Source organism: Puma concolor, chromosome B1 (genome assembly GCF_028749965.1).
Source record: "Puma concolor isolate L17-30 chromosome B1, mPumCon1.1.hap2, whole genome shotgun sequence".
Taxonomy (NCBI): Eukaryota; Metazoa; Chordata; class Mammalia; order Carnivora; family Felidae; genus Puma; species Puma concolor.
In genome coordinates, this window is record NC_141670.1 from 40,401,924 (window position 1) to 40,425,807 (window position 23,884).

Consider the following 23,884-nt stretch of genomic DNA (forward strand, 5'->3'; position numbering starts at 1 on the left):
TTCTATTGCTCATGTGCTCTGTTTCCCTAGACAAGTCTGACTCATGTTGTTATATGTTTTCAATGCTACATATTATGCCAAAGTATTATTCTACCATAATTTACTTATCTGTCTCCCTACTGCTGAGTTCTATGCTTCACTTTCCCTTTTATAAAATGGGGATAATAACAGTATATACCTCAAAACATTACAATTAATTTTTCATTTTTTTATTGTGGTATGTAGAACCACATGTAGTTGTAGAAGTATTACGTGTAGTAGTATGTAGAACATACTATATGTATGAACATATATGTAGAACATATGTAGAACATAAAATTTGCCATTTAAAATTTTAAGTGTACATTTCAGTAGTATTAGTTATAATTTTAAAAGAGTTAATAGATGTATTTAGTAAGTACCAGCACTATCTTGCACATAGTAGGTGCTAGATGAATGTTTGCTATTACTATTATGTACCTCTGTATTTCAGATCTCCTTCGGATAAATTCCTAAAAATAGAATTGTAGGATCAATTATTGTAAGTTAGTGGCTGTTAGTGGCTCCTTATTCTTTTTCCTATTTTTGCTTAATAACAGACTCCTCAAATTGTGGTTGGGCTATGACCACCTGGAATAAAGACCACATTTCAGGGGTGCCTGGGTGGCTCAGTCAGTTGAGCAACTGACTCTTGATTTTAGCTCAGGTCATGATCTCATGGTTTGAGAGACTGAATCCCACGCTGGACTTCGTGCTGACAACGTGGAGCCTGCTTGGGATTCTCTCCCTCTCTTTGTCCCTCTCCTGTTCTCTATCTCAAAATTAAAAAAAGACCATATTTCCCAGTTTCCCTGTGTAGCTGTGTGAGTAATATCTGGCTAATAGGAGTGAGAATTGTTGAAAGTTTACTTAGAGGAAGTGAATAACTATCCCCTCAATCCTTCCTGATGGCTGGAAATGTGAATGTGATAGATGGAACTTGAGAAGCCACAGATGACTCCCACTCCCACAGATGCTCCCACTACCTGGGAATCATATATTAAGGATGGCAGACAGTAAGAAACAAGAAAGCTGGATCCCTCATGACGATAGAGCAAAGTCCAGGACCACTTAAGAGCAAAATCTTCTATCTTGCTTAAGAGGTACTCATTTTGAGGGATGCCTGGGTGGCTCAGTCAGTTAAGTGTCTGACTTTGGTTTGGGTCACGACCTCACGGTTTGTGGGTTTGAGCCCCACGTTAGGCTGTGGGCTGAGGGCTCAGAGCCTGGAGCCTGCTTTGGATTCTCTCTCTCCCTCTCTCTCTGCCCCTCCCCAACTCACACTCTGTCTCTCTCAAAAGTAAAAGAAAAACATAAAAAACTTTTTTTAAAAGAGATCATTGTTTTGATACTTTAATACTCATGACTTAATATCTTACATGATATAAAAGAATATGACATGATTTTAAGATGTATCAGTTTATCTTCCTACCATCAGAGCTGACTGCTAAAGTGATCTTTTCAAAGCTTTGTTTTTTTGAAACGTCCTGTGTAGTAATGAATTTGGCTGGCCTTTGTCCCGTTACTGGCAAATAGCCTCTCAATCTCTGGGATTTCCTAACTGATAAAGAGTATCTATGATCTGTGGGTCTCTAGGTAGCTTAAGCTAAAAAGATGAATGACTCCAGTTGGGGGCTGGTCATGCCAGGAAGACCAGATGTATCAGATTATCACTTGATAATGAGCCTGACTTCTGATGGGGAGGAGAGCTAGAAACTGTGTTCAACCCCATGGTCACAGATCCAAACAATCATTCCTTCATAATGAAACCCCAATGAAAACTCTGGACATGAAAACTCAGGTGAGCTTCCCTGATTGGCAATACATGTTAATATGCTGGGGGAGTGGTGGTATGCCTTGATACTATGGACAGGTAACAACAGAAACTTTGCATATGGGACTCTCCTAGACCTCACTCTATGCATTTTGGGGGTGGGGGGAGTTGGTTCTGGTTTGTATTCTTCTGCTATAATACTGTCATCATTCCTGAGTTCTGTGAATCAGCACCCTGAGGGGGTAATGGGAACCTCCAGATTTATAGTCATTTGGTCAGATTTTTAAAAAACCACAACTTTACTTAATTTGCATTTAGCATTTTTCATGTTTGTTATATTTTTTCTCTGTCAGTTGCACATTCACATCCTATATTGTTTTCTAGTGCCCCTAACAATCTGTTCCCCTTTTATGATCAAAAACATTCTCACATCCTGAGATAAACTGGTTATATTAATCTACATTTTAACTTTTATAGTTTTATGTTTCACATTTGATGGAGTTGAGGACATGCTATCCCAAAATGTGGCATCCTGGCATACTGAATATTTCAAGCTGAAGGAATCTGAGTAGGTACAGGAAAGATTTTCTACCTTCTCCTGAAGCAGGTCATAAGACCCTCATGTGAGAGGTGCTCTCCCTATCCTCAGATGAAAGAAGCATCCTTATCTCCAAAGATAGATTTTGAAAGGATTCTGAATAAATAGGATATGCTGTTTTCCCCAGGTTACTATCCTTAGCTCAAACCTTTTTTGCCCTATCACATTTTTCCATGATTCTCCACTCTTCATCAAACCTAGCATCAAAACACTCAGGTTTAAACACGCCTTTAATCTTCATTTCCTTAAGAAGGTTCTGGTGTAATGTAAAACATCCTTTAAATGCATTTGTACCCTTTTTCTTGTTAATCTGTCTTTTGTTAATAGAGGTCCCAGCTGCGAATTTGGATGGGTAGAGGAAAAAGATATTTTTCCTTCCTCACAGTTTCAGTATAAATATTCATCTAGAAACTGCTCTGGGTATGGTTGGAGTTGAAGGCGTTATTTTCTGCCAAACAAGAAACTAACAATTAAGTGTGAGGTACACTGCTGGTTTAAGATATGTGTTTATTTATTTATTTATTTTTTTAAATTTTTTTTTCAACGTTTATTTATTTTTGGGACAGAGAGAGACAGAGCATGAACGGGGGAGGGGCAGAGAGAGAGGGAGACACAGAATCGGAAACAGGCTCCAGGCTCTGAGCCATCAGCCCAGAGCCCGACGCGGGGCTCGAACTCATGGACTGCGAGATCGTGACCTGGCTGAAGTCGGACGCTTAACCGACTGCGCCACCCAGGCGCCCCTAAGATATGTGTTTATAATGGCTTTAGGAATTAGTCTACTATTCCTAGTTCAGTAGAGCAATTTTAAAAATTAGGAATAGTTACTGAATATACCTAAAGACAAATGTTTAAGTTTTAAATAAAAATGAGAAAAATGTATGATTTTTTAAAATAAAAATGAGGCAAGCTATATTGTAAGTGTAAGAAAAAAATTCTCAAAAAAAAATGAGGAGAATCTTTTTTAAAAATCTTTACTTCTGCTATTCATATTCCTATTTGCTCCTTTAATTTCTCACACATACTTAAAGTTCCAACGTACCTCTTGAATGGCTGTCATGACAACATGTTGAACAGATTCCTCCATCATCATAATGGCTTGGATGTACTCTGAAAACAAGAATAATCTGGAATGTCACTGTTCAAGTTAAAGATACTCAAGGGAGTAAAAGGCTTACACTTCATGAATTCTTATAAGTAGTCTCCCATGTTTTGACTCTTCCCAGGAATTCTTCATAAGTGGTTAAATATCTGCACCACAGGTAAAGTACAGGCTGAAAGTTACAGTAGTTCTTTCTTTAAGAAACCACACCCACCACCCCATTAATTTACAAAGTTTGAGGCTACAAGCTAAAGGTCACAGGAATACAGTATCTCAGGAATGCAAGACAATGAATTGGTAAAGCCTAAAGCCAGGATGGAAAGAACTCCTTATTGCTATTCCTAAAATTTAGAAATCTGTCTTTCACATTATACTTTGTTACAAGTTAAAAAAAATAACTCTGAAGTCTGTGCCTTATGCTTGTGTGACAAAGCACTGCACTGTGTACAATTTCTACCTTAATATTTTCTGCTATAGAATAGAAAAATCTTAATAAACCTGAGAGTTGCTTGGGACAATGAATTAAGATGAAATTAAGATAGAAACTGATACCATAAAAAAATAAATATTGCATAACCCTGGACTTTAAAATACACACATCTCTAATAAGCTGAAGTACCAACTTCATCAATCTTACCCTCGCCACTGCCAAAAAAAGAGAGGGATCTCTCAGCTGTCAGTAATGAAAAAGCTGAAAAAAATTATTTCTTGTCTCCTAAAAACAAAGCCCTAGAAGTACTTTTCCTTATTTGCAAATCCAACAATGAATGGAAAAAGTGGCATTAAGCATAAAATAAAATCAACAGGCCAGGTGGGTTCTAACAAACATGGTAAATACATTTTTAATAAGAAACATTTAAAAGAATAATTAGGAAATTTTAGTCTCAACCTGCCTCTCCACATACATCCAAAAAATCCTCTCCATATGTACACCAAAAACTTGTCTCTGCACTTCAAGTATTACATGATGGGAGTCTTACTGTGAAATTGTTAAAGTGAACTTACGAGACTCATGTATTTGGAATGCCAAGGTGTATAAAGCTGTGTGTGACAGCCAACTTATTAAAAACAAACAAACAAACAAAACCAAAGTATTTTGACAACACTACTAAATTGTGACATTCTGACATCCTGGTTATTGATGCCAAAGATTTTAAAAAACATGTTTTTAAGCAAGTGTTGTTCTTAGGATACTTGTACCCAATCAAATGTGTGGTGACACAAACATACACAACACACTTTAATCACAGGTATTTTCTTAGGACAATAGTAGGAATGCATCAGAACCACTATTTGGGGAAAAAAAAATTCTTTAGTCTGAGCTCCGTTTCCTGTTCTGTTTTGTTAATGAGGAGCATCCTCTAAGTGTTGGAATGCAAGGGAGTGCTTGTAGATGTTCTGTTCCAAGCTACTACACACAGAATCCCAGGGCTATGGAGAAAATGGCATAGCTAGGATGACTAACAGCCCTTAAAATAAAAGACTGTGAACATGGAAAAGAAAAAGCAGTGGCACTGATAATGGGGAAGGAAACTTAATGACAGCCTATTGGAAGTGAAGAAACTAACAGTGGGAACAGGGAGGTAAGGAAGTTAGTAAGGTGTGAGAGGGGAAGCGTTAGTTAAGAAGCGGTGTTGCCACGTCAAGGCCCTTCCCCGCGAACACCGTAAAATGCTACATGATAAAATGATGATGACAACTACGTTAATGTACAATTTTTGAAAAGAAAAAAAATTTACAAATCTTGTGTCCAAAATATAAATATATATGACTATTTGGTGCAGATCTATGAGGCAATGAATGAGGTGTGCTATGTCACAGAGTTCATCCTGAAAACAGCTTTTTTAAGGCCAAAATTTATAGCAGGTGAGTATGAGGAGCATGATTTAAACATGGAGAAACATGGGTTATTGTCCTTGTCTAGCCTTTCACAAACCAGAAACCTTGGGCAAATCACGTTAATACTTAGTTTTCCTCATGTGTATAAAGTATTTTTTTTGTTCTATGAGTACTTAATAAAGTACCAAGCAGAAGACAGACACTTAGAAATGATTAGTAGTATGTTTTATATTACTAATATTTGTCTTTTCAATTTTACCACCATTTATTTGCCCTGTTTAGGAAGACAGATGGCCAACATAAATGTATGTTAAGTCAATGTTCTGAGAATTGCTCCTTACTTTTAGTAACTGAAAAACTCATCTAAACATAAAAGCTTTTTTATCCGTATAGCACTTTATGGATTACAAAGCAAATACACATATACAATTTCATTTACTCCTCACGACTATCAGGTTTTGTATCCTCATTCTGCAGATGTGGAAATGGGCTGAGTACCTAGTCCAAAGTCAGTCAGGTAGTAAATGGCAGCGCTGCTTTAGTAAGCCTCACATTACATTGAAAATCTGAACTCAGGAATTCATTTACTTTGATTCTTGGTTCTCAACTATGTTTCTGAAAACAGGGAATGCCCTCTGGATAAATAAGATGTTAAAATCCTGTTCAAAGGTTTCATCATTTATACACAATTTCAAGGGAAAAAATGAATCTAGGTGTTACACAGGACTCTTGGTCTGTGTGAGAATCTGGATAAATATTATGATTGCTTTCCATAGGACTATGGATATAGGTAACATTCTTGTCTTTTCCTGTGATAAATATAATTGGTCAACTCTTAACAGGTATGCTGCTTCCAAGAGTAGGTGAATCTCCTAACAGAATAAGCACATACGAGGTCATTATCTGAATTCAGTCAACTACATTAAATAATTTTCACACACCTTTTAAAATCAAAGCATCTACTTAGAAATTTAATGTGTCTGGAATCTTATTTATAGCAATCTTCTAACTTTTGGCAAAAAACTTTTAGACATCTTAGTAATATATAAAAATCACAAATGTAGAAAGTTCTCCATTTTAATTGTTAAACTGAATAAAGAAAACTAAAACTTACTGTAAGAGCATGCATACTAAAATCTAACAGGAATGAGGACAAAGAGAAATAAATATATTGTTAGAAAAAAATTCCTGGATCACACACCAATAAAACTAGTCACAGTTTCAAGAAAACAATATTGACAGCTATTAAACTTATCACATTAGAACACCGAAAAGGTATAGACAATTTAAATAAAAATCTGTTTTGCATTACCAGGAGTGAGGAAGAAGGAATAAGAAAAAAAATCTTTGGGTTTAAAAAGATAAAAACCTCCGTCTTCTACGAAGTTCATACAGTAACAGTAAAACGCTGTGCCCTCATTGTTTGGAGTAGTCCCTATGTACCTTTCTTCTATTTCATCACCCCTCATCCCTTCCTTACTACTCTCTAATTATAGTGGTGGGTTTTTTCAGTCTCTCAAAGATAACCTAAGTCATTATGACATTCAGTTTCTACTACTCAGATTACTCTTCATCCATCTCCACATCTTTGCTTAAATAACTTCCCTGGCCCATTACACTTTACCTTCACAGCACTCATTCCCATTCAGACCACACAGCTATTATGTGTGACATTGCTTCCTGCCCTCCCTCCACTCACCAACCTGTTCCACAAGGGAAGGTACCGTGTCTGCTCTGTCTGGCAATGTGCTCCTAGCCCCAGCATAATGCAAGAGTTTGGTAAATATTTGTGAAATAAATCCTTCATACTTGCAATCTAAAGTATCCAATTTTAAGTTCCCAGAGCTAAATTGATCCAGTATAACATTACCATTATTACTGAGATTAATTTAGCTGGACATTTTCCAATTAACAGTAAATTTCATCACTTTCACTGTAGCTAAAACTAATCTATTCAAAGAATTATATAGTCCTGCAGATAGGGAGAGAATCCTCATAATCAAATTTATTCTAAGCTGCAAAACTCTTTTAAGCTTGCAAACAAAGTACTAGCAAAATCATAGAAAATGACATTGTTTGAGGGTGGCCTTGCGAAGATGCTATTGTTTGTACTAGCGATTTATATATAATCTATACAATATATATTCCTTTGCTTAATTATTTTAAATGCATACCCTAACATCAAATAAATTACCTTGCTTCTGTTCGCAGTTCACAGCACAGCCTAAGATGAGCTGAAGCATCCTTCCGAGCTCTGCAGCATCAGAATGTTCCCCAATGAGGTTCACATCAGGAAGGGTAAAGTCATTAATTTGCTGTCCTAAAATCTGAATAGAGACAAAAGGATTAGAACTGCATTTACATTTGTATGTCCAAATAAAATATTTGATACAAATTAGCTCATCAGCACCAGAAACTCATTGCTAAGGGCAGAGCTATTATGTCAATTTCACTTTCAGTTTCTATTTTTACCTCCTATAAACTAAATTATAATGATCTTGATTTACAAATTTAGTCCCAATCTGGTATATGGTATGAACACTGAGAAAAGAAATTGAATACTTTGATTCCTTCACCAGCTCCCAAAAGAAAAATTCTCTGAAGTTCAAAGTAGAGCCAGAGAGGTTCTGAACAAGGGAGCACCAGAAGGAGCAGAGATTAAATATAGATTCATGCCTATATTTAATATCATTTAATTCCAAAATGCTGATAGCCAAATACCTGTATCAGGAAGGAAACAGAGGATTCCTTTATGGGGAAATTGGTCCCAAATGAAATGAAATATATGCAGACAAACGGGTAGGTTCCCATCTAATAACCCTACAGTGAATAAAGAAAATCCTAGAAGCACACAAGCAGGATGAATAAGGCACTAGCGTTACAGGTGAGCAGGGCAAGGAGCACAGTACCTGGTGGCTCACGGTAAGAGCTATGAATTTGATTCTCAATAGGAAACCATGAAAAACTTTTGAGAAGAATGACATAATCAAATTTTCATTTTTAAAAATCATTTTGGTTTTAGAGTGAAGAATAAGAACAGACTGTAGAGGGGCAAGAGTGAAATCAGGGTTACCAGTCAGACTACTCTAGAAATATAAGCAAGAGCTAATGATGGCATGGTATAAAGTAGTGGCAGTAAAGAAGGAAAAAAGCTTTATTTTGGAGATTTAGGTCTTATGACAATATTATAAAAAAGGAAGGACTATAGGATGATTTATAGGTTTTGGACCACTTACTAAGTTGTGAAGATAAATGATACAAGTATAGACGTAGGTATAAATGAAGGTAAGCTCATGGGGTAAAAACAGTTAAGAAAATAACATAGGCGTCTATGCTTTGTTGTGTTCATTTGATTATCTGTGATCATGAAATTTAAAGTAAAACTAGTTCCACTGCCTGATTTTTTTTTTTTTTACAGGAATGTTCACTGTAACTTTATTCATTATAGAGAAAAATTGGAATTGAGCCAATTTGTCTATCAACAGAAGCATAGATGAGTTGTGGCGTATTCACACAATGGAATAGTACTTAGCAATAAAAAGGAACAAATTATAAATACATGCAATCAAATACCTAAATCTAAACAACATTATATTAAGCAATATACAAAGTTCAGGAATAGGCAAAACTTATCCATGCAGATAAAATCAAAATCAAAGTTGTTCCTTTCAGAAAAGAAATTGAGTGGAAAAAGACCTAAGGAAAATTTCAAAGGCAAAGTTTTATATCTTTTTTGGAACACTGATAACATGAGCATATACATTTGTCAAGATTCACTCATGTGTACACTCAAAAGTATATACTTACTACTGTATGTAATTATACTTAGATAAAATAAAGAAAAAAACTTCCCAAACTCCCAAATCTGTATGATACATATATATCATCATGGGCATGTATGAAAGGACAGTTATGTTTGCAGGTATGCATATAAAGAAACCAGCTCATTTGACCATGTGGCAATCTGCTATTCTGCATTAGATTTGAATGGATTTTTTCTTAATGCCTTATAAAAGATACTGTTTAGACAAGACAGAAATTAAATGACCTCAACATATCACGTAGTCGGATCCTTGAGTTGAAATATGAAAGTGCCTGTGGAGGATCCAGGTCCTGGAAACGTGGTACCCGTGTTCAGAGCCCTACGTTTGGGAGCCAGGTGCTGGAGGCTGATAGAAAGCAGGCTCCACTGCCTGATTTTTAATACCTTGACTGTTCTGATGCAGACTCAGAGGATAAACTGAGTTAATCTAGGGATGGAGGTTTGCCATGGAATAAAACTAATGTAAGCAAGGGAGTTGGCTATAATGCCTGGATTCTAAACTACCTTCATAAGAGGAGAAGAGGAGAGAGTTCATATATGGCAGAAAGTAAAGTATAACATTAATAATCATCTACACACTATCCACGTTACAGTGAAAAAGAGCCTCTATTTAGTAACCACCTAACAGATAGTTGTTTGAACCAACATCTAAAACAATGGAAGATAAGCTGCTTTTTAATTTTGAGGTAAATTTTCCTTTACTTGAAACCACTGTAAAATATTGTAAAATTAAATTTCCTATAGTAATACTTCTAAGCAGAGTGAGAAAAAAGTTCCTACCTCATGATTGTAATCCAGGATTCCTTTTAAAATTTTCTTTAAATTGCTTATCTGTTTAGAGAGAGATAAAACAACTGGGTAAAAGTCAAGCATAGATCAAAATATAATTTAACATAAAAAATTTCTGAACCAACTAATCATTCTAGTTAATCATAAATATAAAAAATAAAACTCAACAGCATATGTGAATTCCATAATCACCAAAAAAGGACTATCAGTGGCTTAATTTATGTGATCTCAAGAGATTATAATAAAAAAATTAAGTTTCCAATCATGTTAAATTTTCAATGTTATGATCACACTGACAGAAATTGGAGGGTAATTGAACAACACTTAACAGTAAGATTAAAAGTATCAGATTTTCTGCAAGTAAAGAAAAAAATGTGCCATCCTTACTGAAAACATCCTCTAGTACTGTCTTCCCTAGAAAAATGGAGTTGCATCTCACATAGAGGTTAAATTCTAAAATTAGAGCATTAAGCGAAAATTACAGTCAAAATCAGGGTTGGAAATGTCTCCAAATTTTCTTCACTGTCAGAAAAGACTGCTGATTGTTCAGTTGAGCACCAAAGTAAATACTGAGGAGCCATATGGTTAAAAATATACTATGTTGAAATGCTAGTACAACACTCGGCACTGCAAGATACTTGTGGTACAAGAAGCATCCTCTAGAAGCAAGAGAGGGTGAGGGACCAACATGTTTCCTATCACTCAGCCACTCTAAAGTAAGGGTTCACTGGCTTATATGTTATCTGAGTGAAATGACAGGCACGATCACCTGCACTATTTTAAGCTGTTATTTTTTCCTTTTTTTTTGACCCATCTCATTCGGCTGATACTGTGTTAAGTTAAATGTGTATACTGTCCCTACCCAACATTAGTAGCTGAAGATGTCCTAGGACAGAAGTACACAGTAGGACAGAAGTACACAGTAGAACAGAAGTCACAGTAGAACCTGTGACTATCAAGTAACAGACACTCAATCATGGCAGTGCAATCCAGTGAAATCAGACGTATTTATTTCTAAGGGAGAATATAAACTGAAAACTTATTTAAAAAAAACTCATAAAGAAAACGAATATGTTCATATTTCTAGAAAGATTTGGGGACATGGCAAATATACAATATACTTTATTTCCTTTATTTTCGAATGTTTGGTTTTTTTTTTTCATATTTTAACATTTAAAATTAACACGTCTTAAAAATCAATGTGTTCATTTAAAATGATAGTTAAGGGACGCCTGGGTGACTCAATTGGTTAAGTGTCCAACTTTTGATTTCGGCTCAGGTCTCTCAGGTCATGATTTCACTGGTTCATGAGATCGAGTCCCACGTCGGGCTCTGCATTGAGTGTGGGGCCTGCTGGAATTCTCTCTCTCTCTCTCTCTCTCTCTCTCTCTCTCTCTCTCTCTCTCTCTGCTGCTCCCCTACTTGTTCTCTCTCTTTCAAAATAAATAAGCATTAAAAAAAATAATAATAAAATGGTAGTTGATTTCCTATTAATCCCAGTTCTGAATATTAAGAATATGATAAAGTTTTTCCCCTTCTCTATATTACTGTCTCTGCCACACTAATGATACTAAAGATGAAGACAGGATGTATGTTTATGTGCGTGTTCTGTGCATGCAAGTTGGGTAAAGAACTCCCTCTTTGGTCAAGATAGCAAGCAAATACAAAATGATTCGTAGCATTATTTTAAACATCCACAATTGTTTTATACATGTTATACCATATAAAAGTAATCATTTAATTGCCTCTTCTTGAAAGATTATTTAGAAATTAAAACAGTGGCTTAAACAGTGTTCATTCACTCTAGCTTAGTTTAAAAAAGGGAATTAAATGTTGGCAGACTCAATATTTAAGCAATCAGTGAATATTGTTCATCAAATATGTGTTTTATGAGAGAAATAAAAAGGGGACGCCTGGGTGACTCAGTCGGTTAAGCGTCCAACTTCAGCTCAGGTCATGATCTTGTGGTTCTTGAGTTCGAGCCCCACATCGGGCTCTGTGCTGACAGCTCAGAAGCCTGCTTAGGATTCTGTGTCTCCTTCTCTCTCTGCCCCTCCCCCATTCACGCCCTGTCTCACTCTCTCAAAAATGAATGTTTAAAAAAAAAAAAAAAAAAAAGAACTAAAATGACAAACTAAGCTTAACATATCTTAAGTCCAGGGACTTCACATGCTTACTCATTTGCATTTCTGAGTCTCTACCTGTCTATATCAAAGAGAAATGGGCAGCATCGTGGAGACTTGCAGAGATAAAACAGCTCTGTGTCTTCATTGTGATTATGGGAAACCACGTATCGATAGAGCTACACAGAACTGTACACAAAAACATGAAAAAACATAGATAAATCTGGTGAAAGCTGAATGAACTGGATTGCATCAATGTCAGTTCCTTAGTTTTGATATTGTATTATAGTTATGCAAGATGTAACCACTGGGGAAACTGGGTGAAAGGTACACAGAACTTCTCCGCACATTTTGTTTTGCATCTCCTGTGACTCTAGAATTATTTCAAAATATAAAGTTAAAAAAATAATTTAGTGGGTTGCAACTAATGTTTTTTAAAATCAAAACATCAGTGCACAGATTAAGGGAACTATATCTGCACATACATTTAGTTGACAGTAGGCTGCAATGTAAACTGTATTTCTTACTGTGGGTTCTAGTCAAAGAAGCTTGAGAAATAATGGAACTTAAGGCTACTAGGATAAAAATGAAAATATTTCATTCTGTGAGTGCTTTGGACTCAGTCAACTATAATCAGTATTTTCTCATTATTAGTAACAACACCAACAACTAACATTACATGTGCACTATCCTAAGTACGTTATATATACCAACTCATTTATTTCTGTGAGGTAGATCCTTTTACTATCCTCATTTTACAAATGGGGAATCTGAGGTACAGAACAGTTAGGAGGACTTCCCCAGACAGTAAATGTAAAGTTATGATATGAATACAGGCACTATGGCTCTAGAGTCCATGCCATTAGTCACGGTGCTTTACTAACTCACACTATGTATCTTTGTGAGCAACCTCAGGTTACCTCCAACCTTTAATTCTGGATTATTTCACTACAGGCTGTCTAGGTTTCTAAAGCTCACTGAACACATCAGATAAAATTCCAACAAATATTACACACATACTACTAAAAGACTATTTAACAGATGGAAAAATAAAAAGAAAATACCTTTAGCCTCCAATTATCTCCTACTTCGGTTTTGATTCTGTTCAGCCAATTTTCATCAAAATATGCAGGATCTCTGCAAATCAGAAAAAGCTAGCATATTAAGATCATGCAGCTATCAAGCTTAAAAAAAAAATGAAATCTATCCCTTAACTGCAACATAAAAATCTATTTACCACATACCAAGCAATTAAAGAACTCAGTCTGGACATTGGATGCAATTTTCGCAGATTTCTCTAAAATCAACCTATTACCAGAGCATCATAAAATATGCATGTATATATACATATATGTATACACACACATATATATACATACACACACACATATTTATATACACATCATATATAACGTATATTATGTATATATACATACATTTCCCCCCAAAAAACAAACTAGAAAAATGGGCGCCTGGGTGGCTCAGGCAGTTAAGAATCCAACTTCAGCTCAGGTCATGATCTCACATTCATGGGTTCGAGCCCCATGTCGGGCTGTGTTGACAGCAGGGAGCCTGCTTCAAATTCTGTCTTCTTCTCTCTCTGCCCCTCCCCCACTCACGCTCACACTCACTCACTCTCCGTTGGTAAACATTAAATTGGGATGCCTGGGTGGCTCATTCAGTGAAGCATCTGACTTTGGCTCAGGTCATGATCTCATGGTCCATGAGTTTGAGCCCCGCATTGGGGTCTGTGCTGACAGCTCGGAGCCTGGAGCCTGCTTCAGATTCTGTGTCTCCCTCTCTCTCTGCCTCTCCTCCACTCACTCTCTGTCTCTCAAAAAATGCATAAACGTTAAAAAAAATTAAAGGTAAACATTAAAAAAATAAAAATAAAAGTTGTAACATACAGTTGATATATTTATTTTATTTTTTTAACTAAAAAAATAAATTACTTATTTTGAGAGAGGCAGAGACAGAGAATCCCAAGCCACCTCCACACTCAAAGCGTGGAACTTGATCCCAACAAACCGTGAGATTATGACCTGAGCCGAAATCAAGAGTCAGACACTCAACCGAGTCACCCAGGTGCCCCTACGGGGGAAAAAAAAATTTTTTTTTAATGTTTATTTTTGACAGAGAGAGAGAGAGAGAGAGAGAGAGAGAGAGAAAGAGAGAAAGAGAGAGAGCGAGCGTGCGCGCATGAGTGGGGGAGGGGCAGAGAGGGAGGGAGACACAGAATCTAAAGCACGCTCCAGGCTCTGAGCTGTCAGCACAGAGCTTGACGCGGGGCTCAAACCCACGAACTGTGAGATCATGACCTGAGCCAAAGTTGGGCGCTCAACCAACTGAGCCACCCAGGTGCCCCTACAGTTGATACATTTAAAAAAAAAATTATAGAGGAATATGCTACCTTGGAATTAACATAATGTTTAGATACAATAATATCTAAAAAGTCAAAATCAATGACACAATTTTAAACAGACAAAAGAAATATATCAGGAAAAAAGTTAACATTAGCCTTTCAGTTAATATTTCAATGACCTCCATCACTTAATATTTTGAAGGTCACCAATAAATAATAAATGCTATTAAAATTTCAATTCCTTTAAACAGTATAGATTGAGAACCACTTTCTCAATGTAATACTAAGCATTAGACATGTTGGACATATGTGGACATGTGTCACGTGGACATATTTAAAACACCTGTGAATATACCTATACTTATTTTTCTTAGGAAAATCTCTCAAACTATGATAAATAGTAGAAAAAAAATTTTTTTTACCCTAGCATGATCTTCATTTTAAGGTTTTTGAAACCAATGCTCTATGACATTATTTGCTCAAGACCAGAGACTGAATACCTATGTTTATCCTGCTTTAGCAAATGCTAAGTCCAAAGATCTTTCCATAACACCACAACTGTCTCCATTTACCCAAAAAACATAATTGCAATGAAAGAAATATGTTAAAGGGAAAAAAAAAACTACATTTCAACTTATATTGTCACTCAAGCTGAAAGTACAATCTGTGCTTAATTTTGTTCATATAGTTACATGAAGTCACATGTTATTTATAATGTTTAATGTTACTATTAAGAAAGAAAAATAAATTTATTTAGGTATAAAATTTATGAAAAAACAGTTACAACTAAGTTACCTCTGTATAAATCTATTATTTTTTATTTTCAAATTTTTATTTATTTTTTATAATTATTTTATGATTGTTTTAAAGCTTGTATCAAAGTGAACATTAACTTTGTACCTACTTTTAAAAATAGCTTGAGTTAGAATTCACATACCATACAACTCATCCATTTAAAGTATACAATGCAATGGGTTTTAGTACATTCACAGAATTGTACAACCTAACCACAATCTTATGTCAGGACATTTCCATCTTCTCAAAAAGAAATCCTTAGCTACCTGTAACTCCCTATTTCCCTCTCTCTCTCTCTCCAGTCCCTGGGAATTACTCCTCACCCTTCTGTCTTTTTGGGCTTGCCTATTCTGGACATTTCATATAAATGAAATCATACACTGTGTGGTCTTTTGTGTCTGGCTTCTTTCATTTAGTATGGTTTTAGGATTCATTCATATCGCAGTATGTATCACCACTTCATTCCTTTTTATGGCTCAACAATATCCCATTTATGGATAAAATACATTTTGGTAATCTATGCATCAGCCATTGTACATTTGGGTTGTCTCTACTTTTTAGCTATTATGAATAACGATGCTTTGAATGTACTAGTTCTGTGTTGACATGTTTCATGTGGGTATATGCCTAGGAGTAGAATTGCAGGGTCCCGTAATAATTCGATGTTTAACATGTGAAGCAAGGTCAAACTGTTGCTTCAAACATTTGAAGCAAGGTCAAGCTGCAGCACTTTACATTCTCACCAGCAATGCATGTTGGTTCCAATTTCTCCACAGCCTTGCCAACACTTGTTATTTTCTGTCCTTTTAATTATAGCATCCTAGTGGATGTGAAGTGGTAGGTCACTGTGGTTTTGATTTGCCTTTCTTTAATGACTAATCATGTTGAGCACTGGCCGTTTGTATATTCTCTCTGGGGAAAAATCTATTCAGTCTTTGCCTATTGGGTTGTCTTTGGGGCACCTGGGTGGCTCAGTCGGTTGAGCATCCAATTTTTGCTCACATCAGGCTCACTACCGTCAGCCTGTCAACGCAGAGCCTGCTTCAGACGCTCTGACCCCCTCTCTCAGCCCATCCCTCGCTCTCTCTCTCTCTCTCTCTCAATAAATAAATTTTAAAAAATGTGTAAGATAAATAAAATAAAATAAAATTTGGGTTCACTTTTTATTATTGAGTTCTAAGAGCTGCTTTTGGGGTTTTGTTTTTGTTTTTAAGTATTCAAGATAAAAGCCCCTTTTTGGTCATAAAATGTGTAAATAATTTCTCACATTCCGTGAGTTGTCCTTTCACTTTCTAAGAGTCTTTTAGCTCGTATACTTAGGTCTATGACCCATTGTGTATGGTGTAAGGGAGTAGTCTAAATGCATTCTTCAGCATGTGGATAGTCATATACCCCTTTTATTTTTAAGCTTCATCTTCTTTAGAATTCAACAAAAGAATAATAAAAATGAAGAGAAACTAATTTGAGCAAGCTTATACAAAAAAAGGAAACTTACTGGAAGACCACTGAGGTATGTTACGGTACTGAAAAATAACAGGGCCTCACACAGTACTGGAATAAGGATCTGGAAAGCTGTTAGGAATCCAGACAGTACTCTCCTTTCATCTTTTTTTCTGTCCATCTATACCGTTTCTCTCTGCAGACCAACTTTTTTCTGTTTCTCCACATACAATGCTGAAGATAACTGCAGACATGTTCCAAGTCTTCACCACTTCAGCTCCAGCAAATAGTTTAAAGACCAGCCATCATTCAGTCCCAATTCTAAATTCCCAGATCGTTTCAAATAATTCAGCTAGAGTCTCTTTTTCATCCCTAATCCGATTTATATGTAACCAAAAGGATTGAGGGCTGCAAGTAGGACACACACAACTTTAAGGGGAAGAATGACCACATCTGGCAGGATAAGAGTGAGTTTTCAGAGAAAGTGATTGTGAAAAATGGGCAGACCACCCCCAAAAGTGTCCTTGTCCCTTAAAACCTCTTGTAAAAATAGATAAGGCGGGGTGCCTCGGTGGCTTAGTCAGTTAACCGTCCAACTTCAACTGAGGTCATGATCTCACAGTTCATGAATTAAAGCCCTGCATGCTCACTGCTATCATTGCGGAGCCCACTTTGGATACTCTGTACCCTCTCTTTCTGCTCCTCCCTTGCTCACGCCCATGTGCACTCTCCCCCCTCAAAAAATTAACATTAAAAAAAAACAGATAATGCGAAGAAAAGCAACAATTGAGTTCTAAAATACCAAAGTATTATAAAAATACAGAAATTAGAAAATATTCAATATTTTTTGATACTTGAATAATCTAAAGAGCATAATCATTGCCAATCAAATGTTAGTCTTCCCAACCAAAAAAAGACTCATAAGGAAGACAATCTGAGTTTGGTGCTATTTGGCTGATGATTAGTCAAAGCCAAAGATGCTGAATTTACTGAGTGGCAATTTAGGGTCACACTGCTTAAAAATACACTTCACCAGCAAGCTCATAAACTTATAGAAAAGAATGCTTTAAAATGTGTAAGAAGGGGTGCTTGGCTGTTTCAGTTAGTAGAGCACATGACTCTTGATATTGGGGTCATGAGTTTGAGCCTTGTGTTGGGGGGTAGTTTACATAAACAATTAACTTTAAAAATGTGTAAGAAAATTATATACTCTAAGAACTCCTGGGATACTTAATTTGCAATTTAGAACAATACTTATTGTAACTAAAAGAATATCTGAATAAAATATTGCAAATCAAACACTATGATACAGTTTGCTTATTCCTTAAAAGATTATGTCTAAGCTAGGAAGGGAAAACACAAAAACCACTGCTAAGGACTAGTAAACATACCAGTCATTGAATCAGGTACTTTACATTCGCAATGACATTGCAAGGAAGGTATTATTATCCCTCTTACCATTGAAGAATATCATACTCAGAAATTAAATAATTTCCACAAGTTCTATCAGATAATTAAGCAGCAAAGTTGACAGAATAATTTTTGTTAAAAATTATATCAGCAGAGGGGCACCTGGGTGGCTCAGTCAGTTGAGCGTCTGTCTCTTGACTTCAGCTCAGGTCGTGATATCATGGTTCATGAGTTCGAGCCCTACATTGGGCTCTGCGCTGCTGACAGTGCAAAGCCTGCTTGGAATTCTCTCTCTGCCCCTCCTCTGCTCTCTCTCTTTCTCTAAATAAATAAATAAATCTTAAGTCAGCAGAGTTCAACACAAAACTGGTTCCAGCAAACAACACTAAAGGTCCTGTGTCTAATTATCTCCTTCATGCATGCTCAATAAACTAGATCCCAAAGAGAAAGACCAATATTGTTCACGGCACTCTATGTTATTCATTAAGGGTAGGTATTTGTTCCCACTCCTTCCCCATACCTCATTTCTAACACATAGCAAGTTCTCAATAAATATTGTGGACTAAAATATGGGGTGCTTAGGTGGCTCAGTTGGTTGAATGTCCAACTTTGGCTTAGGTCACGATCTCGCAGTTTGTGGGTTTGAACCACACATCAGGCTCTGTGCTGACAGCTCAGAGCCTGGAGCCTGCTTTGGATTCTGTGTCTCCCTCTCTCTCTCTGTTCTTCCCCCGCTCGCACTCTTTGTCTCTCTCTCGAAAACAAATAAACATAAAAAAATTTTTTTTAAAGATCTGTGGACTAAAATACATTGTGGGGGGGGGGGGGGGCGCCTGGGTGGCTCACTTGGTTAAGAGTCTGACTCTTGATTTCAGTTCAGGTCATGGTCTCGTGGTTATGGGATTAAGCCCCGTGCTGGGTTTTGCACTGACAGCATGGAGCCTGCTTGGGATTCTCTCTCTCCCTCACTCTCTCTGTCCCTCACCTGCTCACACATGAATGTCCTCTAACTCTCTCTCAAAATAAATGAATAGACAATTAAAAAAAATAAAATAAATTTGGAAAGTGAACTTTTAAGCTATCCATAAGCCTCCAATCTACTACTTGCACAGAACATAGCAAAAACCGTAGTCCAGTCTTCTTATATCCAATGTGACTTTTCCGAGTAATAAATATTGACTCAATATGCAGGCATCTAGCCATAACTGTTTCTGTAAGTAGCTTTCTAAATACCCCTTAATTAATGCTCTCAGGTTATGATCAAACAATATAAAGGTACTTTTCCCCAAGATCTTAATAGATCATAGTTCTGCACAGACATGTAAACAACAACGGATAATCTTACTGGAGCATTCTTCATGAGTAAGAAGCTATCTTTAGCTTCTTACTATGTCCTGTCTCTTGCTAAGAAAAACAAAAAAACAAGAACCTATGAAATGTACAAAACCATTTCCTTAGATTTTTCCGGTAGCACATCTATTTGACTTTAACTTATGTACCAGTCATAGCTTCTTAAGCTAAAAAATAAAAAAACAGAGACAGAGAAAAGAAAAAAGCTCATTGACTTTAATACTTAATAAAATTCCAGAAATATATTATCTGCCTGCAGTTAATTACCTTAACAAAAATAAACATATTAAATTTCATTTATACTGCTAAAATTACTTAAGCACCATAATATTCTTATTGAACTCAGCCAAATCGAGACGGGTCCAAAACCAACACTATATTTTGATTCTCTCTTAATATGACATTTTTATTAGCAAACCTTAGTACTTTTTTAGATATGTTGACTCTTAGGTCTATTTTCCTATGTTTTAATTACCCAAAACAATCACTTTGGTCCCCTGAAGTTAAATGTCTATTCAAGAGTTAGCTACAATAATTAAATTTCACATCTATGGTAACAATAAAAATATAGGGAATTATGCTTAGCCCCTACTGTATCAAAATAAGCAATAAAGGCGCATAAGGGATAGGCTCTGAGCCAAGGACCAACAACTCAGGGCTCTTTGAAAAATATCCATTTAAGAGGCTTGCGACCACTGTGCACAGCTTGACCTTCATTTTATCTCTTTTGGTCTCCTATTTTATTTTCCCGTCTTTCTAAAACTCTGAAAACTAGAACTAAAGGCACTCAGAGGCACAACTTACTACTTCTGATTTTACTCTTTCAATCAATATGTGGTTGTGGTATAATAAAAAATATATTTGGTCTTCATCCCTGGTTCTTGGCACTGAGTTCCTAAAACCCTTAAAATGTCCTCAGAAGGAGTGTGTCCTTTGTAATTTATAATGAGCACTTTCTGACCATAACTGAGTTTATGCTAATGAGGTAATTCATCATGGACCCCTAGACAGCTTCAGGATGGAGGCTCGTTCCAAAGGAACCAAACACATAGAGGGTTGGAACTTTCAGCCCCACTTTGACCTCCAGGAAGGGACTGGAGATTGAGTTCATAATTTCAATCATACCTATGGAGTGAAACCCCAAATAAAACCCCTAAATAACTGGGTTCAGGGAGTTTCTAAGTTGGTGAACACATCAGTGTGCTGAGAGGGTAGTATGCCTGGAAAGGGCATGCAAGCTCTGCGCTGCCCCCAGCTCCATACCTTGCCCTATACATCTCTTTCATTTGGCTATTCTTGGATTTTATCCTTCATGATAAGATTGTAATCATAAATATAAAGCTTTCCCGAGTTTTGTGTCATTCTTGAAAATTACTGAAAGGGGTGGCAGTGGAGGGGAGTTCACAGGAACTCCTGAATTTGTAGTTGGCCAGGAAAAAGTGTGGATGCACTGAAGACCCCATGTCCCCCTGGCATCTGAAGCGGGGGCAGTTTTATGGGACTGAGGCCTTAACTTGTGGAGTCTGTGCTAACTCAGAAGTTAGCATCAGAACTGAAATGCAGGACATCCAGCTGTTATCAGGGAAATTGTTGATGGAAAATGACAGAGTAGTGGTAAACTCTTCTTGGATACAAAAGATAAAAGCTGCTTTAATTTCAAAGCCAAAATTTGTAAGCCCATATTCATTCATTCAATAAATATTTCCAAAATACTTACTATGGAGCAGGATAAGAGGATTAGACTGTAAGGGCGCTGATGATATTAAACAGGTAGTCAAGGCAGGATATATTGAAAAACCAGCAAATATTGGTGAAGGCTGGAAGGTGGTAAGAAGAGTGTTGTGTGGACATCTGATTTATGAGAGATCATGTAAAAGTCCTAAGGCAGGAGTTGCCTGATGTGCATAAGGATGAGCAAGGGAACTGATGTGGGAAAGAACACGAGTAAACAAGGCATCAGAATGGTAACAAGTCGTCCAGATCACTTAGGATATACTATTATGAGTACATTGGCTTTTACCCTGAGTGAAACGGGGTGCCAATGAGAATTCTAAGCTAACTAAAAAAATCACCCTGGTAGTTGGGTTCACATTAGACTGTGGGCAGCCAAGTGTAGAACACCCCAGTCAGGAATTATTAACATGATAAAGGGAAGAGATAATGGTGGTCAATGTGGTAGCAGTAAAGGTAATAATTTTTAATATAAAACTTCTCCAAACATTCAGAGAAGGAAAATATCATGGTGAACAACCATATGCCAATCATAGAGATTTAACATTCTCCCAACATTTGCTCCATATTTGATTTGACATTTTACTCCTAAAAACTCCACTATATGTCTCTAATCAGTAAGGCACTTTCTTATAGTTCTGATATACACCTAATATACAACACTCTCCAAATACCACCCAATATTCAACCTATTTTCAAATTTCCTACGTTATCCTTAAAACGTCTGCTATAGTTGATTTGTTCAAATGAGATTCAAGAAAAATCATGCACTGCATTTGTTTGTTTTTAAAATTGTGGAAAGAACACTTAACATGAGATCTACCCTTACAACAAAATTTTAAGTGCACAATACTGTTAAGTATAGGCACGATGTTGTACAGCAGAACCCTAGAACTTACTCATCTTGTATAACTGAAACTTTATACTTACTGAACAGCAAGTATATTTACTTGCCACTTGCCCCAACTGCTAGCTCCTGGCAACTGTCATTCTAATGTCTGCTTCCATGCATTTGATGATTTTAGATACCTCATATAAGTGGAGTCTTGCACTATTTGTCCTGTGATTGGCTTATTTCACTAAGCATAAATGTCTTCCAGGTTCATCCACGTTGTTGCATATGGCAGTATTTCCAAGAACCATGCAATGCATTTGGTTAGTGTCTCTGTCTCACCTCTTCAGGCTCTTTAATTTAAAACTGTCTACCTCCTTCCTTTTTTCTCATGACACTGACTTACTGAGGAGACTAGGTCAATTGCCCTGGGAAATATCTTACTTTCTGGATTTGCCTAATTGTTTCCTCATGATTTAATTTAACTTGTTTCTCTAGCCTCTGTACTTTTCTGTAAATGGAAGTTAGAGCTAAAGGCTAGATTTAGATATATTTTATAGATACATTTTAAAAGTACAGTTATCAGGATTCTTGATAGGTTGGATGTGGGATGGGGAGAAAAAGAAAGTTTTACGGTTTGAGCAACTGGAAGGCAAGAAACACCAACTGAAATGAGATTTTTGGCTGAGTGACTTTTGGGTAGCAAGCAGGGAATTTAGTTTTATATATAACTTTGAGATATCTTTTAGACTCAAATGGAGACATTGAGTAGAAAATGAGCTAAGTCTAGAAGTTAAAGGAAAGATTGATGCTGGATACACAAACTTAAGAGTCATTAAGACATGGATGACATTTAAATCCATGAGACTAAAAGAAACCATCAAGGAAGTGAACACAGGAAGGAGTAGAGGAGCAAGGCCTGAGTTCTTATGCACTCCAGTGTGAGGAAGTAGGATAGAAGAGGAAAAATGAGTAGAGGAAATGCAGATCATCTGGTGAGACAGGAGAAAAACCCTGAAGGTTGGGGCGCATGGGTGGCTCAGCCAGTTGAGTGACTCTCTTTCTCTCTCAAAAATGAACAAACATTAAAACAAACAAACAAAACCCCAGAGGGTAACAAGGAGGTAAATACTTTGAATGCTGCTGTCAGGTCCAGATACGGATTGAAAATGGGCCATGAGAATCAGCAATGTGTAGATAACTGGTGGTCCTACAAAGTGCCGTTTTATTAAAAAGAATTTTTTAACGTTTATTTATTTTTGAGAGACAGAGAAACAGAGCATGAGCCAGGGCGGGGCAGAGAGAAAGGGAGACACAGAATCTGAAGTAGGGTCTAGGCTCTGAGCTGTCAGCACAGAACCCGATGCAGGGCTCGAACTCATGACCTGCGAGATCATGACCTGAGCTGAAGTTGGACACTTAACTGATTGAGCCACGCAGGCGCCCCTAAAAAGTGAAATTTAATAAAATGATTGGGAAAAAAAAAATCCCTGCCTGAAAAGTGCATTTAAAGAGAGCAGAAATAAAGGAATCTGAGATGGTTGGATACAGACTATGCTTTAAAGAAGTTTTTGCTACAAAAGGAGGAGAAATTGATTGACAGAGGTGAGATCATGAGAAGTATTTTTAAAGAGAAAAGAAGTAACAGTGTGCTTACATGCTAATAGATACGATCCAGCAGAGAAGGGAAAAGTGATGATGTAGGAAAGAGAGGCAAACTGGTTAAGTGATGATCTTGAGTAGGCGAGAGGCAATAGGGTGCAAAATACAAAGTACAGGTACTGACTTTAAGATAGAACCCTTCCCTATCAACCCCACAGCTCATGTGTAGACAACAGGTTGCAAGGCAAAGTCAAACTGATGCTGGTAGGTGGGTACACGTCATCATGGGATTCCAC

General features: G+C 36.7%; 1 protein-coding gene across 6 annotated transcripts in view; it reads right to left on the minus strand.

Moving 5' to 3' along the window:
- Nucleotides 1-23,884, minus strand: part of HOOK3 (hook microtubule tethering protein 3) — a 123,435-nt gene that overhangs the window by 82,139 nt on the left and 17,412 nt on the right. For all 6 annotated transcript variants that reach the window (XM_086703564.1, XM_086703565.1, XM_086703567.1 and 3 more), the window contains 4 exons: nt 13,131-13,203; nt 9,935-9,985; nt 7,526-7,658; nt 3,433-3,500 (listed from right to left, as the gene is read on the minus strand). In XM_086703564.1, the coding sequence (XP_086559690.1) occupies nt 3,433-3,500; nt 7,526-7,658; nt 9,935-9,985; nt 13,131-13,203 (325 nt within the window). The remainder of the gene's footprint in view (nt 1-3,432; nt 3,501-7,525; nt 7,659-9,934; nt 9,986-13,130; nt 13,204-23,884) is intronic.